The sequence below is a fragment of the Apium graveolens genome, chromosome 6 (genome assembly GCF_009905375.1).
Source record: "Apium graveolens cultivar Ventura chromosome 6, ASM990537v1, whole genome shotgun sequence".
NCBI lineage: Eukaryota > Viridiplantae > Streptophyta > Magnoliopsida > Apiales > Apiaceae > Apium > Apium graveolens.
Window position 1 is genome coordinate 299956760 of NC_133652.1, and position 18059 is coordinate 299974818.

General features: G+C 29.4%; 2 protein-coding genes across 2 annotated transcripts; both read right to left on the bottom strand.

Moving 5' to 3' along the window:
* Positions 1–250: 250 nt before the first annotated feature.
* LOC141666295 (protein FAR1-RELATED SEQUENCE 11-like) lies at positions 251–1559 on the bottom strand. Its single transcript, XM_074472286.1, has 4 exons — positions 1086–1559; positions 850–988; positions 548–801; positions 251–385 (listed from the first exon to the last, which is right to left on the bottom strand). Exons 1-4 carry the CDS (start codon positions 1557–1559, stop codon positions 251–253), a joined length of 1002 nt encoding a protein of 333 aa, XP_074328387.1.
* A 3811-nt stretch (positions 1560–5370) lies between these two features.
* Positions 5371–9188, bottom strand: LOC141668496 (importin subunit alpha-like). Its single transcript, XM_074475383.1, has 10 exons — positions 8922–9188; positions 8406–8502; positions 8233–8318; positions 7997–8125; positions 7682–7783; positions 7427–7593; positions 7265–7346; positions 6187–6312; positions 5954–6084; positions 5371–5877 (listed from the first exon to the last, which is right to left on the bottom strand). Exons 1-10 carry the CDS (start codon positions 9144–9146, stop codon positions 5562–5564), a joined length of 1461 nt encoding a protein of 486 aa, XP_074331484.1. The 5' UTR covers positions 9147–9188; the 3' UTR covers positions 5371–5561.
* Positions 9189–18059: the final 8871 nt, after the last annotated feature.

Sequence of the window (18059 nt, forward strand, 5' to 3'; positions counted from 1 at the left end):
GACAACAAACAGGGCCAGCTAAATTAGCATCTTCAAAAATATTGCTTTCTCCCTGAGTCTCACTAACCACATCCACCACCCTTTCTTGATCAAATATTATCTTACTATGCCAACGCAGTGGAAATTTGTCCATTCTCTATAACTTCATTCTTTTCTGTATCACCTTGAGCATAATGTTGTACTACAAATCCCCCAACACTATTAGTGTGTACAGTATAATGAGTAGCTCTTTCAAACTGTTCTTGAAATTTTAAGAGAATGAAGTCAAGACTTTCTGTGCTTGGTCTTCCAGGGGAGACAAAGTACGTAGGGAAACTTCTCTATATTTCTCTAACATTCTAGCGTGCAACTGATTTTGTCCAATATCTTCGATAGCCAAATCAACCTATAAAAATATTAATATCACAAATAAAATTACATCTTAATAAATAATGTTATGAAAAATAATAGAAAAGATACTTACATTTAACCTATATTTAACAATATTAATATTAAAATACAACTATATCATAATCAAACTATAACAAAAAAATTAAAAAATACTTACTTGCTTTGTACATTGGCTTAAACATATACGTGAACTTGTAAATCTCTTCATAAATGCATTGAAACTTTTAGATCTCCCAGTTGTGGTCATTCCAGCAAAAAAGTGTTCACGGAGATAAGTAGGTACCCAAGAATGCCTTATGTTGTACAAACCTAATACATGTGTGTTCTTCTCTAGCTTATATTTCTCAACCACTTCAGGACATCTATTTTCAAACTCATCATAAGTATCAAGTCTAAACAAACTATAAAAATCTGAACACCAATTAAAATATTGTTTACGGAGGATTCTTGTGAACTAACTACTAAATTTTGATGTAATGTGCCATATAAAAAAGACATGTTTAGTTAAAGGCATTTCTTCTACAATAGCTTGTGTCATCCAAGGATCTTGATCAGTTAATATTGATTTAGGAGGCTTATTCATTAGGGACATAAATGTCTGCATATAATATACATACACAAATATATAAACAAACAAATATATATGTATTTTAATTAAAAGGACAATTATATATAAATATAAAAAATGAACTTACCCTAATCAACCAAGAAAATATATTTTTAGTCTCATTACGGAGAAGAGCACATCCAAATAATATAGTCATACCATGATTGTCAATTCCAACAAATATACCCAATGGCATGTCATAAGCATTAATCTTGTAAGTTGTATCAAAGATCACAACATCTCCAAATGATTGATACCAAGTAAAAGAGTGAGCTGGCGACCAAAATATATGTTCCACTTTTCTTTCATCATCCAGTGTAACATAGTACTGAAAATTTTGGTTCTCCTCTTTAGCTATCTTGCAATATTCAAAAAAATATAATACATCATTTTTTGCTTGCTCACTACGAATTTTACTAAAAAAATTATGAATATCTTTTGAGGTGAATGAAAGGTGAGCATTTCTAACATTCTTTTCAAACTCCATCACACACATGATTTGTTTCACACTAAGACCTTCATTTTTCAACAAAAGAATACGTCTTTCATCATCTTTTGTCATAAAACGTAAAATCTAAGAAAACGTACCTCTTCTTGTAAAAATAACTCATGATTATGTGTAACAATAAACTCAGTGACATGCCATTGTTCTGGAAAAATTTCAAAACTTTTCTTTAATGTTACCCTCATATAAGCTTTGCAATCATACCTAGTAGATGGAGTATTTCGTTGTTTCACTACTGGATCCACCATCTTTCAAAGTTGCAACCTTCACGATGACACACAAAATCTCTTCTCTTGATTTCTCCATCTTTATTTTTGTCAAATCTTGCTTTACGGATAGAAAAACCATATTGTTTAGCAAATTTGTGATAAAACAAGTATGTTTTTTCTTCAATCAGGAAACATTGGCGAGTGAAAGGCTCAAAGCTCATATTTTCATTTTCTTGTTCTTCTTCTTCACTAGCTTCCTATTCTTCATCTTCAATGGCTTCTTCACAAGATTTGTTTAGATCAATATTATTCCTTTTCATCTTGTAAAAGTTTTAAGAAAAGATAGGGTTTAAGAAAAAAAAATGTGAAATAGGCGCAGTGAGTGTATATGAAACGATTATGCTTGAGTATAGTTATTTATAACAAATTAATAGTAAAATAAAGTTAGGTGACTAATTAAACTTAAAAGAAAGTAGACGAAAATAATATAAATTTATTAAAATTAAGATATTAAAAAATTATTATTAGGTGACAAACAAAACTTTCATATTAAAAATTCATATTAAAATATTTTTTATAAACAATTTCGTAATATTTTTTTTATAAACTTTCAAATTTTGTAATTTTGTAATATTTTTTTTATAAACAAAACTTATAAAAAATATTATTAGGTGACAAATAAAACTTTGATATGAAAATTTATTATTATTTTATAATTTTGTAATATTTATCATCATACAATGTTCTTGTCTAATAATTTCATGTCTTTTTAATTTGGAAAAGAGAAAACAAATTTCTAATATGGAAGTAAAAATTTTACCAGGGTCATTGATATTCACAGAATTTGTATAAATTTTTTATGATAATATTATTGTTACATAATGTTTAGTTAATATTCTAAACTCTTTTTTATTTTTAAAGTGGTCCAGTTATTTTAATATAAAAATATGTGATTTGAAGAACTTAATATATATAAAAAGAACACAGTACAAGAGGGTATGATAAATATAGAATAAGATATGTTAACCATGGTTCTAAGATCAAAAAGTGAAAATATAAGAGTTAATACTTTCTATGGAAATAAACAAAAAAGTTTTAATTGTCATTAAAAAGTGTAAAAATATAGTATTTCTTAGCGTGTGCTCCTGCTGATTAGTAAATTAAAAAGGGAAAAAAATCTTACTAATGGTTGATTAGTAAAAGTTAAAATAAAAAACACGAGAGGGGAAAATAAGAGGAAAAAATAGAAAAAGGAAAGGAGAAAGAGGGGGTAGAAGAGGAAAGGTCGGTAGGGTTTTAGACATTACGACCGAAACATCGGGAAACGATGGCGGCGGCAGAGGAGGATTTTGATTTAAATACAAAAACTACGCCGCAGGAGTTTGAGGCCTCGGAAAGCCCTCCCGAGGATAACTTTTATTTGGTTCAGGAGTTAGCCGAAGCATTGGAGATTCCCATCACGAGTACGTACACAGATTTGGATCAACGTGTCATGCCTCGTCATCAACTAAATTTAAACAAATTTGGTTTAATTAGAGCATTTGAGTGTTTGTATGGTGCTGCAACCGAAGAAATTGATGACAATATTGCGGAATCTTACTCAAAGTGTTACAGATGGTTCCTGAACCGATGCGGAGTGCTGATATGAAGAGAGCCGTGGTTCGGATTTTTAACTTGGGTGGGAGAATTCCGAAAGAATTAGTAGCCAGGCAGAACGAGTGGAGAAATAGCTCTAAAAAAATTCACAAGATTCCCGTAGATAGTAGTCAATACTTAAGGGACAGAAGGCTGTCCTGTTCCACCAGGCTGTCCCTCTGCATGAATGTGAATGTTTGTCTTTCTGTACGACCTACTTTGGATGTTAGATAATTGTTAGAGCATCTCAGCCGGAGTAACTATATTCATTAGCTATATTAGTATAGAAAATAGATATTATGTAAATATTGATGAACCTGTAAGAAATTGGGTATTAGCTATAATGATTAGCTATATTCAAAAAACGGTTTTTATTGTTATTTTCAAATTTTAACAGTTATGTTTTATCAAAAAGGGTTGGTAAGAAGTTATTAATAAAAAATATTTTTTTTAACTTAATTATAAGTGGAAATAATATATATATGTATAAAATAAAAATATTTACTGATGTTATTATAATATTTAAATCATTAAAAAAATTAGTTAACAAACATTACTTTTTTATATTATAAAATATTTAACTAATTTTTTATCCAAGTAATTTTTAATAGTTTTTTATATAAAAATGTACAATAAAAAATAATATAAGTAATTAATAAAATTGGTTAACATGATTTTTTTACGGCTTTTTGATATTAAATTTTTACAATTAATATTACATAAAGTTAAAATAAAAAATTAAATTAGTATTTATATATATATATATATTAAATGTAATTATTATATATATAAATGTAATTTTTTTTGTAAAACTCCACTCAATTCTAAAATCTCAAACCTTAATTATATATATTTGATGAAGCCAGATGTTCTAGCGGGAAGGTGTACCTTGAAGGGAAAATAAGCCGCGGGATAAATATTGTATTGTAGAGGGAAATGACGTAACCCAAATATAGATGATAGTCATTCATTCAACAAATGTGCATCTAAAATTTTACAGGATTGTCACGTAGATATTATTGCTAACAGGTGCTCTCCCCTGGAGATGCTCTTAACCATGTGTGCTCTATATCTGAAATCTAATTTCAAAAACTGTAGTCAGAATAAAACTGAATTTAAACCTTAAAGATCTGTTTTCTGTACAAGTATAAACAGGCAATTTTAAATGTCTAATGCAAATATTATTTTCTTATTGCTGTGTATCTCTATTGTCTTTCTGGTAAGATCAGAAATCTGGCTAGCAAAATCTGTTGAATTAATTATATTTAAAAGTTTTCTTATTGTGTCTGGTCATATAATAGTCGTGTTCGTGTCAGTGTTCCAGATATACGGATACATTTCGTGTCGTTTTTGTGTCTACACATAAAGTACACGAAACACGACATTACACAACACGAAACGACACGACCTGAATGATTTGCCGGGTCCTGAATCAGGACTATACTTTGTCAAAACTATCAAGATCTTCGGAATTTAGAAATATTCGATTTTCCATCATTGTTGTGTGAAATATAAGGTAGCACAGCCTCAGAGACCATTAGAAAATGGAGTCATAATATGACCATGGCTTTGAAGACGATTGCCATGGATGCGTTTCCGTTGAAAATAAAATTCCTGTAGATAAGTCATCATTCACCTTCATAGAATCAGTAGTTACGGGGCTGTGAAAAAATACATTAGTAATTTATTGATACGTTAAAAACCACATGAATATGCATCCATGAGTTCAGCACTTTTACCGAGATATTCGGAGGAATGTTGTTGATAGGCTTAAAATATGTTTTGAGGAATAAAAAATAATAATTATGAATTTCAAATATAGGATAAAACAAAAAACTTAATTGGTTAAGTATATTCTTGTGGAAATGGTTTTCTTGCATAGTTTGCAATGTTTTACTGGCCTGGTAAAAATCGTTTTGTGTAGTAAGATCATGGGTAAACCCTTCCAGGTGGTTTCCATGGTCTAATCCACTTGCCACTGAAAGATAATTGCAAGCCAAATTAGCAGAGAAGTAAGAAATAGGTACAAAGAATAACTTGAACTCGTATCCCAATCTGCTTCTTCCTGTACAATCAGTAATTTAGCAACACATTATGTGTACGCATTGTTTTTACCTAGTAAGTCTAAAACAAACAGTTGAAAGATCTATTTCAGACAACATGGTCCAAATTCCCAGAAAGAATACTTGTACTTGGATGAAAAGTAATACCAGTTTCAACATGGTCCAAATTCTCCTGGAGAGTACTTTAGATTAAATCTAATGTTACCCTCATATTTTCCAATGCTGTCAATTGTACGGAGTCTTTTCGATTTCGGTGACCCTTCAATATCATCGGCTAACTGAACTTGTTTCTCCTGTAATCTGCGCAAACATTTGTCAATTTCAGCATCATTCAACTTCTCCCCATTGCTAGTCACTTCCACACATTGCATTTTGACCAAACATTCTAAACAGGCACAGACAATCTCTGGATCATCACTGAATACTTTTAATGAATCCCACAAAGGCTGTACACTCTCCCCCAAGCATCTGTAGCAAAAGAAAACAGTATCACTCTTGAAGTAAAATAAATTGAAAAATGTTACAATATCATACTATAACATACATTATCTGATCACTGTTAGCACCACGAATCGCGTTTAAAATTGCCCAAGTAGCCTCCTCCTTCACATCTACCAACTTGTGCTTTTTTATAACACCGGCCAGAGATTTAATACACTTGTGTTCAATTACGGCCTATCCGATATAATTATATATGGAAAAAAACATAAATAATTAGTCACGAAGGTTTGATCACAAATGAAGACTAAACTAAAATTATACATGGAGAATACTCACATTTATAAACGTTTCTCCTCTGGCGGTTATGTTTGAAAGTATCCAACAGGGGTCTATCACATAGTTCTTGTCTTTTTCGTGTAACAAACATTCAAGTTCCAAGAGTCCTTCCTTATCAATTATAACCTGGAAGAGCATAAAGTTTAGGTAGATAATTTGCTTCCCAACTTCCATGTTTGGATTTTCAGTTCTACTACTTTACAACTAGTTTGTTTTTACCAGTCAAAAAGTCATTAGATCCTTTCAAGGTTCAAGAATCCCCTGACCTTTTCACTCCATCGGAGTAAATGGAATCAAGCTTTAATTCTTGAAAGGGCAACAAAATTGGAAAGCTTCTTACTTTAAGACTCTCAAAATTCTGAAGATCGGCCGCCAATTTTTTCACAAAGCCACTACCAGTTAATAAGGAAAACAGTTACAAGTTGCAGTGCTTTTAACCATGGAAGAGTATTAGGTATTTGCTTCAGGAATGCCATAATAGTGTTTTAGTTTCAGTGAAGAACTAATTTGTTCTCTAGTCAATTAATTCCTAATGATTTAGTTTCAGGAATGCCATAATAGTGTTACTTTGTTAGAATGATCACACCTCAGAGATGTTAGGATACAAGTTGTTATTCCAAATTCTGAAGTAGTATATTTTATCTCTTGGATACAGAATTTGCACTATTATGAAAATAAAAATGATCATTGGGTTCATTATTTTAATTGTTCTCACAATTTGTTCCATTCAATCTCACACTTATTTATCCTGTATTTTCCCTCCCTCCATAGACAAACTACCTTGAGGAAGTGTGCTATAAATCTTACCAGGCATATGCTTAAGGTAATGTCAAATGAAACCGATGACGCAATTGAAATCTTTTTTACGTACAGATTGTCTTAATTATCCTTTTTATCAAAATTTTATGCTATTAGTCCGTAGACTTGAAATTATAAGAACCAAGAACTGTACATGTAAAGTGCTATCCCTTGAAAATAACAACCCATTATCAAAGAGGAATTCATATATACACACATATAAATACACAAGAATATTGGGCAAGTTATGGTACATATTACACTTGTCACGTTATCATACCTGAACATCATCATCACTGCCCCATCTTACAATGCTTCCGAGTGCTACAAGTGCATTAATGACATTGCTAGGTTCTCGAGATCTGCAAAACAAATGAACACAACAAAAATAAACCCAAAACTAATTTGTTGGCAAAAATGAGATTATACTATATAAGCTTACTCAATGAGCACAAGAAGCTTCTCAGTAACATGGTCGAGGTCATCACGATTAACTAACACCTCTTTATTTCCATCACAAAGCTTTGCAAATCCTTCACATGCGTTTGACGCAATATCAAAACTTCCATATTGTAAAAGATTTATAATAGCACGAAGAGCCAACTTTAACTGCCAAAGTTTTAGCTACAGTTAATAATGAAATGTTTTATTTGTAGATGACTGTACAAAGTCATTTGAATTCTTGACAGAAGATAACCTTATCATCTGGAAGCAGTGGATGTACTTGACAAATGGCTGCCAAAGTCATACTGATGGTCCATAAGACCTTGTTGTCGACAGAGTCAGGACAATTTAACACCTAAGGGTTGGGAGAGTGTTCAGTGATAAAAAGAGTGATACTCTCCAAAGTCTCTTCAATTATAGTCTTAATTTCAATGTCAGGACGATTGGAAAATGCTAAAACAATACTGCGCAGTAACCAGGGAGCCTACAAAGTAAAAAAGGGTCTCACAAATTGAAGCACATTCACGGTTAGGGAGAAAAGGGGAGGTAATTTCGCTTCATTGCTTACCTGCAACCTTAAGTTATAATCCTCTGAGCGAAGAAGGTTTCCCATCATTGGAGGTTCAATAAACTTAATTACCATTTCCCTGTTAGCGGTATAAGCAACAACAGGTGCGAGAATGTAAACAGCATTCAGCTGTCAATGAAAAGAAATAAAACAAATTTATTCCAAAAACATGTTTGAATAAAAATTGATACAAATAACACCGCAAATGATTTGACAATGGCATTACCACAACAGACCTGAAACACTGGATTTTGGTCATCAAAGAGAAAATCAACAAGGAGCTTATAAAAAGGCTCCTTTAGTGCACCAGCCAACCTTGGATCTGTTGGACAAAGAATTTCAAGGATAGCAGTTTTTGATAGTATGATGAGTTAATAGATATATAAAATGAGAAGTGAGCATGTTTTACCTGTTATTATCATATCACCCAACTCTTTAGTGCACTTCTCAATCTCTAACCGGTCTCCGGAAGTGATATTATGTGTTAGTTGATTAATTTTTTCTCTCTGCAATCATAGAATAATAAAACATTGAAAATGGTGGATGCTGAATAGTAACCTTAATTTGTGGTCAAACTGGGTGTTTGCTGAATCTGGAGAGAAACCCCCCAACTTCTCATCAAATTACTCATCGAAAATTCAAGAATTTAATTTGAAATAATTAATTTTGAAAAGTTAAATACTTGATTTTGGTAATTAACACAAACACAATACCGGGGGATAAAAACCGAGGCTAATTTGTATTAGCAATTGCAAAAAAAAGATTATAAACACAACACAAATATACAGAGGGGGGAGAGAGAGAGGGGGGGAGAGAGGGAGAGAGAGAGAGAGGGGGGGAGGGAGAGAGGGGGGGAGGGAGAGAGAGGGAGAGAGGGGGAGAGAGAGAGAGAGAGAGAGAGAGAGAGAGAGAGAGAGAGAGAGACCTTGATGTCGACAGCAATAGGGTCAAGAAAGCGGGCGATCTTAGGTGGGTCGAACCAAAACTCATGAGATAATGAAATCGTATATCCATCATCCGGTCTGTGATCTCTTATAAAAGGATAAACTTGTTTAATATCAAATTTTGCTTCTGCTTTTGAGCCATTTGCCAATTCACCATTTCTTTTCACTTTTTTTCCGGAATCAACACCAATCCCTTCCGACTCCATTTTTATCTACTCTCTCTCTAACTCTTCTTCTATCGTTTTCTGATTATATCCTATATATAGAGCAAGGGGTTTTTGCGTCATATTAGTTGCACGTGGTAATATGTACCTGGTGGGCTAAAGGTTATATTTATTTCATTTATTCAATTATACTGTTATAATAACTACTAACTTCTATAACAAATACAAGTAACTAACTAAAAATTGAACTATAAGTATATGTTTTTAAATGATATTAAGTAATAATAAAAGTATTATATAAATATATATAACACAAGTAACAATTATCTTTTTGACAGAAAAAAGTAACAATTATTTTAATAAAAATAAATATAGGTAACAATTAAGAAATCATTTGTTAATCGTGTTAAAAATAGTATTATTTTTTTACAAAAAATCGAAAAGTGTAAGTTTGATTTAAAAATATTTTTGAAAGATAAGTTCATTTTAATTTTATAAAACAAGAAACACATTTAGATTATATTAGGTATAAATATTACATGATCAATCCTATAAAATATTAAAACGATGAAGAAATATAATAATAATAAAAATATTATAATTTAAAATTGAAATACAAATCTAATAAAAAAATATTATATACTAATTTTTATCATATAAAATACGAAACAAATTTAGATTATATTTTGGTATAAATATTACAAGCATTTTGTTTCAATTTGTAAAAAAAGAAAAGTTACGGATTGACTTTAAAAAAAATTATTAAAATAAGTAACAACAAGTAATTAATTCAGAAATTGAAGTATAATTATAGATTCTTAAATGTTATAAAATTAAATTTAAAGGGTTATATAAAATACAAGCAATAATTATCTTAATAAAAATAAATATAAGTACTAATCAACAAATCATTTGGTAATATCATTTTTTTAAAAAAAATGGAATGTGTAAATTTGATTAAAAATATATTTGAATAGATAATTTTAATTTTTATCTTATAAAATAAGTAACGCAGTTAGATTGTATTTAGGTATAAATATTATATGTGTTTTGCTTTTAACAAAATATTTTTGAATAGATAATTTTAATTTTTATCTTATAAAATAAGTAAGAGTTAGATTGTATATAGGTATAAATATTATATGTGTTTTGCTTCAATGGGAATTGCAGATTTTTTTAAAAAATTTAAAAATGGACTTTTAAAAATTTGAAAAAAATATAATAAAATAATAAGAATGATAAATTATTACAATTCAAAATTTAAATACAAATCTAATAATATATATTTAAAAGTACTATGACAATTAATTGTAAAGTATTTTTTCCCAAAATCATAAAAATTATAAAAAAATTATTACAAACACTGAGAAATGCAAATCCCAAACAACTTTCTAATTTTTGATCAAACTCCACAAGATTAAGAGAAAAATATATATAAATAAAATAATAATTACCTAAACATATTATATGATATGATTAAAATATTATATTTATAAATTTATAATGTGAAAAAATATCAAACAATGGAAGAAATAAAATATATTATAACACATATATATTATATTAATGTAATAAAATACAATAATAACTAAAGATTTAAATACAAAAATCTCAATTTTCGGAAAATACATTATTCATGAAAACATAAATTATATAAAAAAATGATTGGTCAGTATGGCTAACAATGTCATTTCATATTAAAATCATATAAAATTAGCCCAGCCCCTACCACAAAAGATAATTTTCAAGTAAGACTCTAATTATTTCTAATACATTTATAATATACAAGTATTGATGATAAAAAGAAATTAATTAAAGTTAAAATATTATAATATATCAAATTATTAATGTAATTAAAAAATAATACATAAATAAATATAAATTCCAAAGAAAATATTAATTTGTAGAGAATCAAATTAACAAAACGGAAAAATGTAACATGTAAAATATTATATAATACTTGACATGTTTAAAAATATATTCTAGACAATATAATTTAAAAAATATAAATAAGAGAAAATACTAATAACAAATATGTAAAAATAAATTTCACTACACTATTTTGGTAAAATAATAATCATCACATAGATATGTTATCAAAAAAACTTTTAAAGTAACTTTAAATTTGTAAGTACAAATTTCACTTACACTAATATTTTCAATATTTATGCTAAAAAATTAAAAATAGATTAACAAATATAATATAAAATTATACAAAAAGTAGATATTTAGATTTATTAAAATGAATATTTTACAAAAATATAGTTGTAAATAAGTTAAAAATATATAAAAAAACATGAAAATAAATTATATTTCGCTTGACATATTTAAAAATATATTACTATAAAAATAAATAAAATCAAATTTTAAGATTAAATTAACAAACATGACATTTTTAAACAAAAATAAAAATTATAAAAATATTTAAAAATTATCCCATGCATCGGTATAAAGGTAGTATAAGTAACAATGGGATTTTGGTGATAGGGTTTGGTCGTCACATGGTTGCAAGTGCTAAATTATTGTTATAATATATACAATATTTATTTCATTTATTTTATTATTTTACCAAAATATCTAATAATTTGTATAATAAACACAATAGGCAATTAATTAAGAAATTGACAACTATAATTATCTATTCTTAAATGATATAAAATAATATTCAAAGTTTTATATTATATATATATACATATATTTATAATGCAAGCAACAATTATTTTAATAATAATACATATAATAACAATTAACAAATCATTTATAATCAGACTAAAGTTGTATCATTTTAAAAAAAAAATATTGGAGTGGGTAAATTTGATTTAAAATATTTTTGAATAGATAATTTTCATTTATATCTTATAAAATAACGAACACATTTAGATTATATTTAAATATAAATATTACATTGTTTTGTTTCATTTTGTAAAAAGTGAAAATTACGGATTCTCTTTTAAAAAATTTAGAGCACATGAATCCTCTAAAACATAAAAACGAGGAATACATATAATAATAATTTATCTATTACAATTTAAAAAGGAAATACAAATTTAGCAAAAAAAATAATGGATATACAGATCTAATAAATACATTATAGATTATATTTATTATATTTATTTTATTATTCTATTATGATATTTAATAATCTGTATAACAAACACAATAGGTAATTATTTAAGAAATTGAACTATAATTAAATATTATTAAATGATATAAAATAATGTTAAAAGTGTTATATATATAATACAAGCAACAATTATCTTAATAAGATAAATATAAGCAACAATCAACAAATTATTTGTTATCTTCAAAAATTTGGAATGGATAAGTTTGATTTAAAATATTTTTGAATAGATAATTTTAATTTTTATCTTATAAAATGAGGAACATATTAAGATTACATCTGTTTTGTTTCATTTTGTAAAATAGGAAAATCATGGATTGTCTTTTAAAAAATTTAGAGTACATGAATTTTATAAAACATAAAAATTAGGAATACATATAATAATAATAATAATAATAATAATAATAATAAATAACTATTACAATTCAAAATTGAAATACAAATATAATAGAATACATTTAAAAATACTATCAATTGATTACTAAAATAAAGTACTATGACAATTAGATCTAAAGTATTTTTTTCAAAATCATTACTAGAATAAAAAAAATTATATAATATAAAATATTCTCCTTATAAATTTATAATGTGAAAAAGTCAGATAATGAAGAAAAAAAATAAATTATAACACATATATTATATTAAGGTTATCAAATGTCAAATATAAAAATACAATAAGAATTAAATATATAAGTACAAAAAGTACAATTTTTTAAAAAATATATTATTTTTGTAAAACATTAAATTTGTTTAGGAAATAAAATTATTATTTTAAAATTTAGTTAAAAAAAGAAAAAATATTCAAAAAAATTATAAAAAGAAATGATAAGTTAATAAGGACTCGGGTGGGTCATTGTTGGTTCGCGTCCTACTTGCGTGTGCATCTCACAAAAACATTTTAACCATGACAATGTTGTTTTTTCAAAAAATATTCTAAATTATAATTTTAAATAGGTCAACTAATCTTGCGGTGTTAAAAAATATTTTAATTAATACAAGAAAAGACTATTAATTCTGATGGATAAGGAAAATTTTAATGTATTTATATTATATATTAAGAATTTCTATTTTATTTAATATAAGATTAGCTTATATATTAATTTTATATCAAATTTGCTATCCCATTAGTTAAACTATATTAAAAAAATCCATAAGAAAATAAAAATCACATGTTTCCTAGATTTATGATCCCCTGGAAAATAATAACTACCGCTAGCAAACACCTCCAAAAAAGACACCAAAAATAATTCTATATTTACGTACAAATGCACGACTCTCCCTTGCGGAAATTCAAAATATACACCGAATATGTAAGCTAATATGCTCCCATACTTGGGTAGGAAGGTCAGGATTTTTATAATAAATAGATAAAGGTTTATACTTAATTAGCAAGAAGCAAAGTGATGAATAAATATTTTTAATTCTAATATGGTGCCCCATAAATGTATATGATCTATTTAGTTGGTGAAAAAGAACAAAAGAGATTATATCTTTGAGCTACATCCAAAATTTGTAAAACAGAAATGATAAGAAGAGGTTTATAATTGTGGTAGATATTTGTTAGGTAATGAATACAACACAGAGGGGTGAATGTGTTCTGGATTATTTTTAAGCTTTTTGAACTATTATGGATGGTGAACAAAGTAATTTAACTTGTAGAGATAATATGTTTTAACAGTAATAATGAAACATGCACATGAACACACTATCTTTCAAAACTCACTTAATTTTATATTAAAATTAAGTATGTCTTACTACAAATTTGTGGGTTTTTTGTTGATAAGAAACTCAGCTTCTCTCTTGAGAGTTACAAGTATTTTTTAACTATTTTGTTACTACTAAAACAAAGTATCCAGTGTTTTCTTTATAAAACAGTAAACACAGGTTTTACACAGCATGCAATAGCATGTACTAAACCCTACTTTAAGTTAACTAAAATTTTCTATTTCTGTCTTAGTGTCTCTTTGCAGATTGTGCATGTCTGTAACTTTACTTTGTCAGTTAATCTTGGACTTTGATCATGTACTCTTGAAGTTGCTTTTTGTATACTTTTCAAATCAGTGATTGATTTGTTTGTTGATTGATAATCTTGGACATTTAACTGATCTGCATTTTGTACTTGAGTTTTATATCGAGATCTCCAGTTTTTTATATAGAGAACTTGGCATCTCGATAAGTATAATGACTTATCGAGATCTCTTCTTACTCTATAGATGTTTTGACTTATCGAAGTCTTTGAGATCTCCATAAGAGAATTTGGCTTGTCGAGATCTCTGAATTTCTGCATTTAGAAGAGACTTGTCGATATCTCTGAAATCTCTATAGTCATATTGACTTATCGATATCTCTGAGATCTCTAGTGTGAATTTGGCTTGTCGATATCTCCAATCTTCACATATTCAATTTGACTTGTCGATATCTTTGAGTTTTCTATTGCAGAAATGATTTGTCGATATCTCCAATCTTCATATCTTCATTTGACCTGTCGATATCTCTGAGACTTCTCTATAAGCTGATTTTGACTTGTCGATAAATCATTCTAGAATTTTCGAATGACTTCTTTATAAGAATTAATCTTTGACTTGTAGATTTTTTGACTTAGAATATTTTTTCCAAAACAGATTTATTCCATTCTAAACTTCTTCACATTGTCTCTTAGGCATGATCTTCATGATCTTCTTCCAGACTTTATTCTTAGGCTTGAGATTGTTTACAGAAAAATACTCCAGTCTAATTTATTTACACTTTTACAGACTTAAGTGATACAATACAAAATGCAAATTTAGATTATCATATAACTTACTTAGGGGTGTCAATTTGACTTACTCTTGTTAAATTACAGACATGTATTGCACAATAATCTCCCCCAATTTGTGAGAAGATTGCTTATCACAAATTCATGCCTGGTAACAAGACTAACCCCAAGCTAAAATGAACAATAAAAGATTACACACAAAATTGACAGAAATACAACATTTATACATTAGGTGATTTCTTCAGTTTGACAGATACATACATCAGACAAATGTTCCAACTCATGTTTCTTCTCTAATGAGGTCATTTAACTTTACAAGTACTTCCAGTTCCTCTATGATTGGTGTCCCTCTTAGAGCTTCCACAATTTTGAGTTTGTCAGGTAATGGATAACCACTCAATAGATCAATCCTAAATTTTGAGAATCTGCCAGCTTTGACCTTTAGAAATCATCCATCCTTAGTAACTCTTCTCATCCCCTTTGCCTTGAGATCTTCAGAATTTTGAATATACATGTCTATCTCCTCCATATACTTTCTCTTTATCTCTTCACTTTCAGCCTTGTTTCTTACTCTTCTTTCTTCCCTTTCTACAAACCATTCAGCCAAAACAGATCTCCATTGCTTAGTTGCAATATCCTTATCCTTCAGTAAGCTTATCACCCTTTTGGTCTCTGTGGGTGAAAATATGTCCATTAAGTTGCTGCTCAGAAATGTGAAAGATCCATCATGATAGTAGATTCTTACTTCCCTTAGTGTTGCAACCCAAACTCTGACCATTTATTCAGCTAATTTTTGAAAGTGGTCTTTATCTGAGATGTACCATTTTAGAGGAAGAAAATCACTTTGATTAAAGCAGTTACAGATGGCCCTCTCAATTTCTTGAAGGGTCTTTGGTTTTCTACTAACAAACTTGAAATGAATTTTGGTTGGTGCTTAACAAAAGGTAGGTTTGAGATTTTCTAGAGATGTTTGGCATGAGGTGATTGGTATTTTCAGAAAGTGTTAGCAGTTTGTTTGTACAAGAATTTTGGCTTTAAGGTTTAAGGTGGTTTAGAATTTGAGTTTGTTGGCTTAGAGGGTTGAGCTTGGTTGATTTGGATTGGTAGGGATTGTTTTTGTGGTTCTGAGTCATCTTGCCTTTTCTTCCTTCTCCTTTCTTCTCTTCTTTTCTTGTCATCACCTTTCTTCTCATCTTGCTTCCTGTTTGAAGACTGACTTGGATTTGAGCCAGAAGGTTTTTGCTCATCATGCTTCTGCTCATCATCATCCTTGTCATCTTTTGAGTTGTTGATTTTTAGATTTGACAACATGGTATCAGCATTCTGTAAATACCTTTCCAGAATCCTTATCATCTCCTCATCCTCAACCTTCTTGTTCCTTTTATACTTTAGATCTGACTAAAGAGTCATGATCAGCCTTATGTTTGATTTGACAAAGTTTCTGGGAACAAGGAGTTGTTTACATTCTTTGGTTTTTGAACATACATAAGCCACCTCTTTGTTTGGATATAGATAGGCTTCAGGAAAAGCTGCTATCTGTGCATTTTTGAGCTCTATCAGCAGCTGGGTGTCCTCTGGAATAACTGGATTTACTCTGTCAATCATTATGTCCAGCTCAGATGCTCTTAAGGTTTTGAGATTTAGAAGAGACACCTGGAGACATCTGTCCACACCCCCATCATTGATATTTACAACAATCCTTTTCTCCAAATAATTATCAATTTTCACGACCACTGCCCTAATGAAGTTAATGTTCTTGGCCAATGCTCTTTTGTAGGTGATGTAGATGTTTTGAAAAGGCATCCTCAGGACTGCAAGAAGTTCACTGAATTCTTGATCTTGATTTGGTCCTTCTGCAACCTTGTTGATTCTGTCTTTTCCCACATCTTTGAATGGTTGAGCTTGTGAAAAACTTTGGACATGCTGAGTTGATGTGATAGGCTCCTTAGATTTAGATTTACCAGCATTCTTGGATTGTTGAATCCTAACTTCTATCTCCCCCTTAGTCTTGTTGACTGGCATGATTAGGGGAGTTGGTAATTCTGGCCTTACATCTCCAGGAAATGAAGGCAATGGTATATTGAGCTTCCCCATGATGGCTCCCAAAGCCAGGGTATTCTGCATTTGGAGATGCTTGTGAGAGTCCACTGGGGTTTTAATATCTGTTTGCTGACTTTGCACCAAGGATGTGAGAGCATGTACTTATGCACTAAGTAAGTCATTTGAAATTTGGAGAGAAGACACTTGTTGTTGAAGTTCTTGAATTTGCATGTTAAATGAGGATTGAGATGTGGAGGAAGTAGAGACCCCAAAAGTATCCTGCACAGCCTTTTTAATTTCTTCCATAAGCAAGGCTGAAGGAGTGTATCTGTTAGAGTGCATCTGATCCAGCTTCAATCTTGTGTCATTGAAGTGAGTGATATGGTTTTGAACTTGATCATGCAGGGCTACAAATGAGGTTTTAAGATTCTTGACACTTGTGTCCACTCCACTTAGATCATATATTGCCATTTGATCAGCAAAGGTTGTGAATTTATTTTTGATCTCTGTTTGTGAAGGGATGATTTGGTCTATCTTTTCTCTAACCATATTCCTTATCTTGTCTTGCTGCCCAATTAAAGTAATTTGAAGTGCTTTTCCAAAGTTATGGAAAGCTTTGATTTGATCTTGTATACTTCATTTACTGCATCATAAACTTCCTGTGGATATAAGGATCTGGCATTGCTCCCCAAGATGGTTAGATACTTCTCCCTGAATTGGGCTAACACAACATCCATTTTAATTGAAAATTCCTTGTCCAGCCATGCATCACATTTTGCATCCTGACCAGCTTCATTAACAATTTTAGTCTGTTGATCTTCAATCTCTGTCTGGTAGGATAACATGATGGCCTGGTAGTCTTGATTTGACATGTTGGATGTGAGAAGTTGTTGTGATAATTCTGTAAGGCCACCAAGTTGGTCAACCATTAGATCATCAACTGTTGAAGGTTGAGATGCAACTTCTTGTAACCATCGGGATATGAGGTGAGGTTCTTGTGGTTGAGAGGTGGAAGGTTAATTGGTTGGGTGTGAAGGAG

What these genes read in the sequence shown, in the direction of transcription:
- LOC141666295 (XM_074472286.1), bottom strand. Translation starts at nt 1,559, where the DNA reads ATGACAAAAGATGATGAAAGACGTATTCTTTTGTTGAAAAATGAAGGT. An exon ending in CATTACATCAAAATTTAGTA is followed by an intron (nt 802 to 849) that starts GTTAGTTCACAA and finishes ATTGGTGTTCAG; the next exon opens with ATTTTTATAGTTTGTTTAGA. An exon ending in TAAGCCAATGTACAAAGCAA is followed by an intron (nt 386 to 547) that starts GTAAGTATTTTT and finishes ATATTTTTATAG; the next exon opens with GTTGATTTGGCTATCGAAGA.
- LOC141668496 (XM_074475383.1), bottom strand. Translation starts at nt 9,146, where the DNA reads ATGGAGTCGGAAGGGATTGGTGTTGATTCCGGAAAAAAAGTGAAAAGA. An exon ending in CACTGCTTCCAGATGATAAG is followed by an intron (nt 7,594 to 7,681) that starts GTTATCTTCTGT and finishes AAACTTTGGCAG; the next exon opens with TTAAAGTTGGCTCTTCGTGC. An exon ending in GCTAACAGTGATCAGATAAT is followed by an intron (nt 5,878 to 5,953) that starts GTATGTTATAGT and finishes CTTTTGCTACAG; the next exon opens with ATGCTTGGGGGAGAGTGTAC.